Source organism: Hevea brasiliensis, chromosome 7 (assembly GCF_030052815.1).
Source record: "Hevea brasiliensis isolate MT/VB/25A 57/8 chromosome 7, ASM3005281v1, whole genome shotgun sequence".
NCBI lineage: Eukaryota > Viridiplantae > Streptophyta > Magnoliopsida > Malpighiales > Euphorbiaceae > Hevea > Hevea brasiliensis.
The window spans coordinates 104,226,562-104,239,955 of NC_079499.1; the positions used below are offsets into that span (position 1 = coordinate 104,226,562).

The window sequence follows — 13,394 nt, forward strand, 5'->3', positions numbered from 1 at the left end:
GTCAAAAGATAACTCGGGATGTCAAATGACCACAATGCCCCTATTCGGGTTGCATTCCGGATTTTTCGGTAACACCGATTTTTGTCATTTTCTCGATTTCTCGTTTTTCTTTGTACTAATTAATTAATTTTTCTTTGATATTTCTAATGAAATTTATACTTCAATAGATGTTTATTTAAGTCTTAAAAATATTTTCCAGGGTTCCCCGTGGTCCAGGGCTAGTCAACGGTCCACGCTGCAACTTCCCGGTGCGGTCACCCATCGCTACGGTTTTCGGCTCGTTTAACTTGGTTTTATTTCATTGCTATTATTTTTCCTTTCTTTTTCTTGTATTTCAATATTTTATGTCTCCTCACTAACATTTAAATGTAATTATGGGCATCCTAGCTGTCCGGATAGACACTGGTCACCGGAACAGTAGAACGCACTACCGAACATAGGGGTGTTACATAACATATGATTATAGGTTTATTTAAGGTAAACTTTATTACTAATTGAGTGGCCATGGCATGCTATGCTAGGTGTTAACCATGGTCTATGAGGTGCATAAAATGATTTAGAGAAATCATTTATGGTAAGAAGGAGTTCTAATGATATTAAGAGTTGATATTATATCTCATTGCCAATTAGTGATGAGCCTAGTAAGTCACACACATACACAAGTAATCACCAAAGTAAATATAATTTAATTAATTTATTAAAGAGTTTAATTGATTAATTAAATAGGTTTGATTTGCAATTAGATTGCAAAGTCCCTAGCATGACTTGAAACCAAATCTAGATTATTGGATGTATAGTATAAGTTAAATTTATATTTAAAGTGTTTAAATATGAATTTAATTAATGAGAAATTAATTAATAAAGATTAATTAATTGATTTATATTTAATATAAATTGATTAGAAGAAGAGAAATAATTATTTTGGGTTGAGAACTCAAAATTAAGACATAGGGGCATTTTGGTCATTTCACAGGGTGACATGTGGCACCATGAGATGGTGACACATGGCACTACACATAAGCTTGCCAAATGTCTTTTAATCATGTAAGATGATTAAAATTAAGATTAAATATAGGTTTGACACTTGACACAATGTGATTGGGTCAATTAAACCTAAAACCAATCAAAAGGTAACATGTGGCAAAGGTTTTGAGTAATGACCTAGCTATATAAGTGTTGTTATGAAAAGAAAAAATAACAATCAGCTGTTGTTTCCTTTGTGCCTCCACCCTTGAGGCTCCCATTCTCTCTTCTTCTTCATTTCTCATCAATTCCAAGAGATTAGCAAACAATCTCTTGAATTAAAAATACTAGAAATTGTTTATAGTATCCTGTTTACATCCTTAATCTCTTAAAAGGCAAAACTTGATTTTCTAATTAATAAAAAAAGCTTTAGAAGCTGTTCAAGGGCTGCCATAGGTGAACTTAGTGTGGATAAGCTAGAGGGACAACATCTGGTATTCTAAAGACGCATCCCAAAGTCAAAAATACGCTGCAGTGCATTAAGAGGTTAGTGTATTTGTTCTTAATTTAATCTAAGGTTCTAAAATTAATCTAATTAATTCTAAAATCTTAAATGGCAAATACAAATGCAAAAACATATTAAAAGAGTTTTAATATGTTGTTTATCATTGAAATCGAATAGATAAAAATAAATCTTACATGATGCATGTGACCCTAGGTGAAAATTTTTGAATTCAATGGTACAAACTTGTGTTTTTCATGCTTCCGCTCCTTCATACTTTGCTAAACTTGCATAGTTATATATAGACAAGATTGTTAGTCTTCATGGTGTTCCAGTTTTCATTGTCTCTGATCGTGATACTCAATTTACTTCTCGATTTTGGAAGAAATTCCAAGAAGCTTTGGGAACATGAGTAGACTTTAGTACTACTTTTTACCCTCAGACAGATGGACAGTCATAAAGGACAATACAGACGTTAGAGGACATGCTTCGTGCATGTATTATGGATTTTGGTGGCTGTTGGGATCATCGTCTACCTTTAGTGGAGTTTGTTATAATAACAGTTATCAGGCCAGTATAGAGATAGCTCCATATGAGGCATTATATGGTCAAAGGTGTAGGTCACCGATTTGTTGGGATGAAGTTGGAGAAAGAAGCCTTACTAGACCAGAGTTAATACAGTTAACTTCAGAGAGAGTTCGGCTAATTTGTGATAGACTTTTGACTGTTCAAAGTCGACATAGAAGTTATGCTGACCCTAAGCGTAAAGATGTAGAGTTTATGATTGGTGATAATGTATTTCTGAGAGTTTCACCTGTGAAAAGAATCATAAGGTTTGGGAAGAAAGGGAAGCTTATTCCTCGTTTTGTTGGTCCATTTGAAATTTTGGAGAGAATTGGAGCAGTTGCTTATCGTTTAGCCCTTCCACCTGGTTTTGCACATGTACATCCAGTTTCCCATATTTTTATGCTTAGGAAGTATGTACCAGATCCATCTCATGTTTTGCAACCTCAAACCATACAAATTAGGAAACTCTGGTCTTAGGAAGTGGGTTTGGTCAAAGTCTTGTGGCATAATCACTCAAGTAGTGAGGCCATATGGGAGACAGAATCATAAATGCGAGTCAAATATCCTCACTTATTTGATTATTCAGATTAAAATTTTGTCTATTTAAATTCAGGAATCAAATTTCTTTTAAGGGGAAAAGTATGTGGAAACCCAATATTTTATCTATTTATTTTAATTAGCTAACAATAATTTAAAAAAAAAGAAAATATTTTATTAGATGGCCTGCTTATTTATTTATTTTATATATATATATATATATTATTTTTAAAATTAAATATATATCTATAATCTGAACAACCCAATTCAATAACAACTCTTATCCTATTCTATATCTAATGGAACTCTTGAAATATATATACCCTAATAATCTCTTTATGCTAAACTTTGCTTTCAAAACCTGTTTATCACCTCCTTTTATAACAAATACTCTCAACAGGTATTTTCATCATTTTTCATTTATTGTTATATATATATATATAACTATATAAAAATTTACGATTTACAATCTGATGTGTGCAGAGAATCCCTAAATTTTTACTTATCTATTCATCACATTCGATTCTGTTTTCAAGGTAAAAATTCTCGTTATTTATTCAATAATGGGTGAATTTGATTTTATCTTTCTTTATTTGATTTGTTACAACTACTCTAAAAATTCATTTTTTTTCTTTGATCATTGGTATTGAATTGGGTTGATCATGATTACTGTCACGACCTAACCTATGGGCAGGACTGGCACTAGGATCTAGGCCGGCATAAAGCCCTCGAGGCCCATAGTAAGCCTTACTGTTCTCAAACCCATAACCAGGCCCACAATTTAGGCCCAATATGCATATATAATAATTTAAATTAAACTATTATAATTTTATTTCGGGCCAACTTAACCCATTAATTATTAGAAACTAAAATTAGGGGAGCCCAGCTCAACCCTGTTACATCATTTACAAACTATTTAAAACTCATAAAAATTTTTCATTTGTTAATACAAAAACTTAAATGCATGCAGTCCCTGACAGGATTAATGCTACTACTAATACATGCGGAGTTCTAAATTATAAATTTAAATAATAATAATACAATTAAGTAATTTTTTTCATAACCTGCGAGGAAATGAACAAGTTATTCTGAAAAAAAGCCTCTTCCTATAGCCTGGAAAAATATGGTGAACAGGAGTGAGCGTTCGACTCAGAGAGTAAAATACTAATTTCAATCATAATCTCTATAGCTATCTAAAGCTAATGCACCCTGTAGAGTGATATGCAACATCCTCATAAAATTTTCATACAATTCATATCACAATCAGCAAAAAGGCAATTTGGAGCACTTACACACCCAACACTGTTAAACAATACATATATGGGAGCTGATCCCCTATACAGCCCTCTTAATCCAACCTCTACCAGCGAATGTCTCTCAAGCCGGACTTTCGCTTAATAAACCAAATGCAGGGTCCCAGCGAGTGTCTCTCAAGCCGTGTCTACCCCGAAGGACCAGGTCCCAGCGAGTGTCTCTCAAGCCGTGTCTACCCCGAAGGACCAGGTCCCAACGAGTGTCTCTTAAGCCATGTCTACCAGTCCTGTCCATATCTCACACCTCACACCACACGCACGCCAACACACGCACACTGCTCCAAATTAGCGCAAATAACATTCATAACACTTCATCTGTTAAAAAATGCAATATACATCATGCCTAGTATTTATCTATATAGATATATATTTATAAGTGATGCATGGGCATGCTTAAATATATAATAATATCGAAATTATAATTAAAATTAATATTTTACTCACAATACACCAGAGACGACGGTAGAGGTTGGTGAAGGAAGATGGTTGACCCTGATCACCTACATAATTTTATTGTGAATTTATTAGTGCCAATTCAAATAAAAATAAATTTAAAGAAGCAAACACATCATAATTTATGCCAAAAATTCGACAGAGTTTCCTCTGTACGTAGTACCTACCCAACCTGTAAAAAAATTCAAAGAACACTTCTAAATCTCAATTTCTACAATCACATCTTATCAACGTCATATAGCCCCTCCTGAGCCCTCCAACACAGTCAATAGTCATAAATTTGAAAAATTACGTTTTAGTCCCTATAATTGACATTTCATAAAAATTCACTCATACAAGCTCTAAAAATTCTAAAATTTTACCCCATGGTCATTAATAATATTATAAGGCTATTGCAGAAGGAATTATAATTTTATGATCAACCACGAATATTTTATGAATTTTATTCCAAATCGATATTAGCCGAAAATGAGCAACTTGGAGTTCGGGTTTACCTATGCCAATTCTGACACCTGGAACGCATTCAGAACGTCTAAAAATATTAGGATTGACTATAATATCGACCACGTTCTGAGATGGGCAGCCGAATCTGGCTGAAAATGCGGTTCCGACACCGGTGAGCTATCTTCGATCCGATTGTACCTAAATTATGCCTAAATATTGTTAATAATTATCATAAAGTTATTTTTAAATTTTGGAAATCGAAAAAGTTCGAAAATCTCACCAAGCGATCTGGACCGTCCAATTATCACCTTTTTTAAATGGTATCCGATCGGAGTGGGACAGGCCCTATCTCGAAGATTTCGTAGTCCTGAGTCTATTGGTGGTCTCGGATTTTCGATCCAACTGTCGGATCGCCAGAAAAGTGGCCGGGAACCGGCGGAACTCATTTGATTTTCTTCCAACTTTCTTTTGCTGGTTCTCCTTCCTCCGGCCACCAAACGGGGTGCCACTGGTCTCATCTGAAAGTTCATCATCTTGGGAGTTCGTGACACTTGAAATCACCTGAAACAGCCGCCGAAGTCAGGCGGGGCAACGCTGCAAAGTTGGGCCCCTGTCGCGCGCTCTCTCTCTCTCTTCTCTTTCCTCTCTCATTTTCTCTCTTTCTGCCGCCTCCTGCTGGGTGGTGCTGCTGCCTGAAGGTTGCCCTGACGTGGGGGAAGGCTGCCGGTGCCTCGTTGGTGGGGATGGTAGCTCATCAGAGTAAAAATGGGAAGGGAAAAATGAGGGAATGGGAAGAGAAAGAAAGAAAAAAAAGGGGGGGGGGGGGGTCTGTTCAATGTTCAAAATTTTTTTTTTTCTTTTCCAGTTGTTGCACGTCCCATCAAAGTAAAATTTATAATATATATATATATATATATATATTTTTTTTTTCTTTCCGTTGGACGTCCCATCCTATCTATCTCTTCTTTTTTATTATTATTATTATTATTATTATTATTATTATTATTATTATTACCAATTCCAAATAAACAATTAAGTTAATTTTTTTAATTAAATTTCCTTAAAATTTAACCAATTAATAATTTAAATACTACTACTAAATAGTTAAATATTTTATTAAATATTTAATATGAATGTTTAAAATTAATCATATAAATAAATAATAATAATAATGATAAAAATAATAATACATATAAAAATAATATCCATTAATAAAAATTACAATTGAAAAATATTAAATTAAATTTATGAATGAAATATTAATAAATTATTAACTCAATAAAAGAAAATAATAAAAATATATTTATTAAAAAAAAATTGGATTGTTGCAATTACCGTGAGATAATAACATTAAATTTTGATTATTTATTATATATATATATGTAAAAGAGAGGGAGAGGGCTGTTCATTGTTGTCTCATCCGTTCCTGTTCATCCACAGAATTCCATTGAATTTAGATTATTATATATATATATATGTGTGTGTAAAAGAGAGGGAGAGGGCTGTTCATTGCTGCTGTCTCGTCCGTCCCGTTCATCCACCGAATTCCATTGAATTTAGATTATATATATATATATATATATATATATATATATATATATAAGAGGGCTATTCATTGCTGCTGTCTCGTCCGTCCCTGTTGGTCTACTGATATATATATATGTTAAAGTTATTTTATTTTATTATTATTTAATTTTTTTTTATATTTTGAGTATGTAGAAAATTTAAATATTTAATCTATCAGTTAAAATTATTTCTCTTTCATTAAAAATAATTATGATTTTGGAGGATTTATGTGAGTAATAATTATAATACATGACAACATTTTACTCTTTTTTAAAATTTCTTAACATTAAATTTATTATTAAATGAAATTTATCGATGTGTTACACTGAATTTATTTGAGATTGATTTGATCTTATTGATTATCTTAAATTATTAAAATAAACTGTTGGAATTACACTATCAGCTATTTTTTGCTATATTAATTTTTTCATGGATTTTGATTGATTTGTACAAATTGATTTTTCATTTTGAATTGGTACCTGTACCTAGTATCTGCTATCTAGCCCTGTCGTGTGGACTATCATGGTATTATGTTACATTATTGAGTTATGCATCATTGCACTTTATGATTTGCATTAGTATCACGAGCATTGATATCTGTGAAGGAGGAGGAAGGTATCTAATATCTAGTAGCGTGCTTACCATATGGCCTTTTGTGATATGGAGTATCATCGCCCTGGTGTACCATACCATAAAATTTTATTGAATATATATATATATATTATGAAATTATTTTATTAATGATTTTGATAGCATGAGCATGATTTTATTGAATATAAAATTTATTGTGAAATTAATCTAGCGTCTGCCTGTTCCTGTTCCGTTACGTGCTATAATTATCATTTACTGAGCATTAGCTCAAACCACGTTTTTTCTGTCTGTCATCTGTTTCAGATAAGTAGAATTCTGCAGCTGATCCAAATATTCAGTCTATTTTCTGGAGAGGGACAATCTTTGATTTATTCTCATGGTATGCCCGAATTCATATTCTCTCGGGCTAATAATTAGTTTAGTTTATTAAATAATTTAAGTTTTTATTTGAAATCTGTAGAGACTCTACAATTTACTTATGAGATATTTATATTGTTTATTTAGTATTTTGTTTATTTGGATTTTATCTTTTTTTTTTGTTAGCAAGTGACAATATATTTTTTTAAGATAATCTGATAAGACTTGTATGATTTAAAAATACTTAAATTATGGGCCAGTGGCGACACAGAATTTTGGGTCGTGACAACAAATTTTTTAAAAAAATACCACGTGTCATTTTCTTAGGAATACCTTATATATATATATATATATATATATATATATATATATATATATATATATATATATATATATATATATATATATATATGTTTAGTGCCTTAACTCAAAGTTCAACAACCTACATGTACATAAAACATATCAACAAAGAAACAAGATAATAAAGATGAGCATATCAACAACTAAGTTCTCTATAACTGAAACTCGAGTCTGTCAACTAAAAGATTATCTATGCCCACTCAGTGATGGGGAGAGTCAATTCATAGCCAGGCCTGAAGAGGAGCCTCCTGCCTAGGAGGGCAAGGAAAGCCGCAAAATCAGCAACAAAAAGACCCTCAAAGTGCAACAAAATGGAGAAAGAAAGCATAGAAAAATGGAAAGCATGACCCTTTCAAAGTCCCTTCAAACATAAATGTGCACCAAGAGAAAAATTATGTGCATCAAGAGAAAAATTATCTTATTCCTCAAAAATAATTTATATTATTTCATAATGATAAAAATAATATAAAATATTAAAATAATTTATTTCTTATCATATATTTAATAAATTTTTATAATATTGATATTCTCATTTTTTTTTTTAAATTACATTCTTTAAAACATTTATTGAATTTATAGCATTTTTTTAAAGAATATATAGCATTCACCTCAAAATATCTAAACAATGAGTTAATCAATTTTTAAAATAATTGTATATATAATTAGTCCCTTAAATTTTTTTTTAACTCGGTTCCTTATTTTTATTTAAAAAAAATTATCATTATTAACCATTAACTTTCATTAGCTTTTTTGAATTTCTTAACTAATTTTAAATTAATAGAAATAGACGAAATAATCAAAGAATTAATGAATTAAAAAGTGAGGGATTAAACATGTTCTTTTAAATATATATGAATCAAAGATAATTAAAAAATTAAATAATAATTTATTTTTTATTTTAATTTACATATTTAAATAAGTTAAAGAATCATATCATATAATTCATTTAATAAATATATTAAAATGAAAATTTTAATATAACTTATTAACGGATTAAATTAAATTTAATTACTTTTAAATTATATTTAAGAATTAATACGATAGATCTATAATGGTTAAACACGATTTGCCAGCCAAAATGGCAAATCGAATTATTAACGGAATCCATCAAAATACTATAAAAATATTTGCCAATATTCTCAAAAAGAAGAGTTTACTAATATTATTAATAATTGAGATATATGATAATTAATTATTTATTAAATATAAGAATATTTAATTTATTTAGTATTTATTCTTTAATTTAATATATTATTTTTATGTAAATACAAGGTATATAATGTAAATAAAAAAGAGTGATGAGTGAGTGAATGGTGGAATTCATAGATGAATAGAAAATAAAAAAAATATTAGTATTTTTATTTGAACCTTTGTTGAAAAAAAATTATTTAGAATAATTATTAAAAATTTAAATTTAATTAAAATTTATCATATTTTACTATTAAAATATAGAATAATTTAATTATTTAAAAAAATTAAAAATAATTTTAAATAAATATTTGAATCCCTCACCATCATAGTTTCAAACGACGTCGGATATGGTTTCATAAAGTAAGTAGGTGTATTTGATAGGTGAAAGTATAAATATAAGCACATGTCCTCCCCCATCTTCCCAAGCTTTACCTGTTTTTATAGACACAGAGAAAAGCGGGAGAGAGAGAGCTTTGAAAACGAGGTGTAGTGTTGGTTTATTATTTGATCAATCTCTTTCTCTCTCCATTACGGTTAACTGGGATAGGGTTTTCCTTTCCTTCCTTTCTCTTTTCGTTAAGCGCTATCACCTTAGCGCCCCTTTGAGGTACGCAATTCAATGCTCTGTTTCTTTATGTAAATTCGGATTTTATGCATCTTTTTTTTTTTTTTAAATTTTGTCCATTCACTTGATTCTTAGGTTTAGGTTTAGGCTTGTTCATTGGGTTTTAGCTTTTTCTTTTTGTGCTGTTTTAGCAAATTCCTGTGATTTTTTTTGAATTTTGCTTATTTGATGCTTTCATGTTATAATTTTGTTGATTTATTTTAAGGGGTGTTTGGATTTTGGGTTATTACTTGTGCATATTAGTGCATTATGCAATTGTGAATTTTCGGTGAATTTTAATGGATGTAGATTTTTTTTTGGTTGAAATTATGCTTAATGGAAGCTTTCAGTTGGCTACAATGTAATAATTGCTATTGAATTAAAAAATACAATGTTTCTTTTCTCCCTAATTTTTGGATTTTCATAAGTGTAGATTAGAGTTTGATTGATATGGAAAGTAATGAGGATGGTGGAACCCATTCTGAACCTCCTGATCCAGATGTTCTTGAGGTGGATCCAACTGGTCGATACATAAGAGTAATGTTCTTGTTTCGTTGTCTTGTTTGATTGGTTCCTTCCTGCCTGGAGTTTGGTTATATAGTTTTGTCTAGTATTGTATACTTTTGTTTGAATGAAACTGGAATTCACCAATTGAAGAGATTCTGCAATCAATATATGATTAGAATCTGTAGCTTCTTACTTTTCCTCTATTTATCTGTATTGACTGAATTAATATCCTTTTTTGGTTTTATCAAATTGTTAATTGATTGCATGTGATTTCTAACAGTACAAGGAGGTGCTTGGAAAAGGTGCTTTTAAGAGAGTGTATCCTTTGGTTATTTTGTCATGGCTAATTATTTTCTTCTTTCATTGAACTTCCTTCACGACGTAATATTTTTGCTGGCCCCTTTTTTTACTTTACCTAGGTAAATCAAGTTTGAAATACTTGAAAGTTAATTTTCTACATTAAAAAAATCTAATGAGAAGCATGTGACAACTGACAAGTTGATAGATTTAGCAATTCTATTTCTGGAATCAGGCAAACTTTTCCTTTTTTTTTAACTTGTTTGATCTCCATTTTCAAATTTGGATTCTTTCCTTAATCTCATTGTCCATTAGTTATAAGGCATTTGATGAAGTTAATGGACTTGAAGTAGCATGGAGCCAAGTTCAGATTGATGAGGTGTTACAGTCACCTGAAGACTTGGAGAGGCTTTACTCTGAAGTACATCTCCTGAAATCGTTGAAGCATAGCAATATTGTAAAGTTCTACAATTCATGGATTGATGATAAAAACAAGACTGTTAATATTATAACTGAGTTATTTACCTCGGGTAACTTGAGACGGTAAGTTTAATTTAATTCTTATGCATTTATTAAAATTTTCATTTCTAATTTTATGCTGAAATTAGCTTTGGTGTGATATTTGATGTAGGTACCGAAAGAAACATAGGAATGTTGACCTTAAGGCTTTGAAGTGTTGGGCTAGACAGATTTTGATGGGTTTGAGCTACCTTCACAGTCACAAGCCTCCAATTATTCATAGGGATCTGAAATGTGATAATATATTTATTAATGGTAACCAAGGGGAAGTTAAAATCGGAGATCTCGGTTTGGCAACTGTCATGGGGCAGGCACATGACAAAAGTGTTATAGGTGTTTGTTTTTCCCCCCCAATTTTCCTGAATACTTTTTATTCCATGATGCACATGGGTTTGGTGTGCACTATAATATTCACGTTTTCTTGATATTATTAGTATCATTAACATTTTGATGGCACTATTTGTGCATTTTATTTACATTACAGTTTTTGGTTCTTCAATTACATGTTTTACCTTGATGTTGATCTATTGTATATGTCATTTTAATAGGAACCCCTGAGTTTATGGCACCTGAGCTGTATGATGAGGACTATAATGAGTTGGTTGATATATATTCCTTTGGGATGTGCATGCTGGAGATGGTTACTTTTGAATATCCTTATAGTGAATGTAGGAACTCAGCTCAGATATATAAGAAGGTTTCATCTGTAAGTCTTTTGAATAACCAACTTTTGTTTCTTTTAGCTGATGAACTCCAATTCTTGCAATGTTTGTCAATTATCTTACTCTTAGTCTCATTCTTATTTTCTTTCTCTTTCTTTTTCTTCGGTGTAGGGAATAAAGCCTGCTGCCCTCTCTAAGGTAAAAGATCAAGAAGTGAAACTTTTTATTAATAAGTGCTTAGTCCCAGCATCTCAAAGATTGTCTGCAAAAGAGCTTCTTATGGACCCATTTCTTGCATTGAATGGATTAGCAAGGAACCGTCCCTTGCCACTTCCTGATATTGTTCTGCCCAGGACAGCAGCCTTTGGAGATCGTTGTTTGATGTCAGAAGGACCTGCCAATACACGAAATAAACCCTCTTCCCTGGATTTGGATCATGATCCTGATATGCCTATCATCACATCTTCGAATAATTCCATTGATGGGCATTTGGATTCTCCATGTGTGGAGGTTCGAAGGGCAAAGAGAGGCAATATTTTCTTGTTAAGAGGTGAAGGAAGTGATGAAAACTCTGTATCAATAGTTCTTCGAATAGCTGATCAGAATGGTAAGTACATTCTTATCAGAATTCATCTCCACTTCTCCATTTTTAATTTCACAAGTATCAAACTTTATTTTTGCTTTTTATCACAGGTTCTCGGGTTAGAAATATTCATTTCATATTCTACCTTGATGGTGATACTGCTATTTCAGTTTCAAGTGAAATGGTTGAGCAGCTAGAACTAGAGGATCAAAACATTACATTCATAGCAGAGCTGATTGATTTGTTGCTGTTGAAATTAATACCCAATTGGAAACCTTGTGTGCTCATTGAGCATCTAGTTCCTCAAAATAGAACAGAAAACTCTAAGGGAAACCAGAAGAACCATCATTCATCAGAAAATGTGGAGACTGTTTCAAGTACTTCATGTTGTCAATCTTGTTCTCTAAGGGGATCAGTTCCAATCATAGAAACAGAGGAGTGTTCTGGTTTTATTAAACTTGATGAGATATCTCATATTGATAAGTTTGGTTACCAGACCACAGCAGAGGTCGATGATCGTGGTTCAGCGATGTCATATGTTTCTGCGGCTTCTACTGAGTGGAATGACAAAAGGTTATCTTTCAATTCAAACATCTCCATGGAATCGGCACTTACAGACTTTGATGGCAATGGTTTGAAAGGTACCCTAGGAGAGTTCTTTGTCAGGATGGAAAGTCCATTCCCTGATGACAAAAGCAAATTAATGGACATGAACAATAGCCACGTGGAGATCTGTTCGACCAACATTTCCTCTTTGCCTAAGGATGATAATGAGGATTTGAGAAGGGAGCTGGAGGATATAGAAATGAAATATCAAGAGGCAATTAAACAGATATACAAGAGAAGACATGAAGCTATCTTGGAGACAACAAAGAGGTTCTCACAAAAAAATGTAGGGTTTGTTCACTAGTTTTCGCATGTTTGTTTTTGTTTTTACACTCCTCCCCCACCAATCTCCCACTTTACTTTTCTGCAATCATAATTGTTGAACGTGTAGATATGTTTTTATTTTGAGAGGAAGATGAAGTGTAAATGAGATTTTTTTTTTCTTTTGCATGCTCTGTATACATATGCTATTAGTCTCCCCTAAATTTATTTTAGGAAATTTTTTATAATATAGTTCTAAATTTATATTTAGGGATACTAATGTATAGAATACTTTTGAATCTGATTAAATTCATTCTAAAGTATACATCCTAAACTCGATTATCGTCAGAGTATTATTTGAATTAGTTTAATTTTATATTAAAATATTTTAATTAATAATTTATATAAGATATATTTTTATTAATAATTTATATTTTAAAATTTAGTAATCTAATAAAAATATTTAAGTTTATTTATTTAAAATATAATATGTTAAAATTTATAAATATTA

General features: G+C 31.3%; 1 protein-coding gene across 1 annotated transcript; it reads left to right on the top strand.

Moving 5' to 3' along the window:
* The first annotated feature begins 9,270 nt into the window (after nt 1–9,270).
* Nucleotides 9,271–13,064, top strand: LOC110664051 (probable serine/threonine-protein kinase WNK7). The gene is made up of 8 exons (XM_058150409.1): nt 9,271–9,451; nt 9,882–9,985; nt 10,236–10,273; nt 10,568–10,795; nt 10,884–11,104; nt 11,320–11,477; nt 11,605–12,040; nt 12,127–13,064. Exons 2-8 carry the CDS (start codon nt 9,899–9,901, stop codon nt 12,924–12,926), a joined length of 1,968 nt encoding a protein of 655 aa, XP_058006392.1. The 5' UTR covers nt 9,271–9,451; nt 9,882–9,898; the 3' UTR covers nt 12,927–13,064.
* Nucleotides 13,065–13,394: the final 330 nt, after the last annotated feature.

What these genes read in the sequence shown, in the direction of transcription:
- LOC110664051 (XM_058150409.1), top strand. Translation starts at nt 9,899, where the DNA reads ATGGAAAGTAATGAGGATGGTGGAACCCATTCTGAACCTCCTGATCCA. An exon ending in AAAGGTGCTTTTAAGAGAGT is followed by an intron (nt 10,274 to 10,567) that starts GTATCCTTTGGT and finishes ATTGTCCATTAG; the next exon opens with TTATAAGGCATTTGATGAAG. An exon ending in TATATAAGAAGGTTTCATCT is followed by an intron (nt 11,478 to 11,604) that starts GTAAGTCTTTTG and finishes TCTTCGGTGTAG; the next exon opens with GGAATAAAGCCTGCTGCCCT.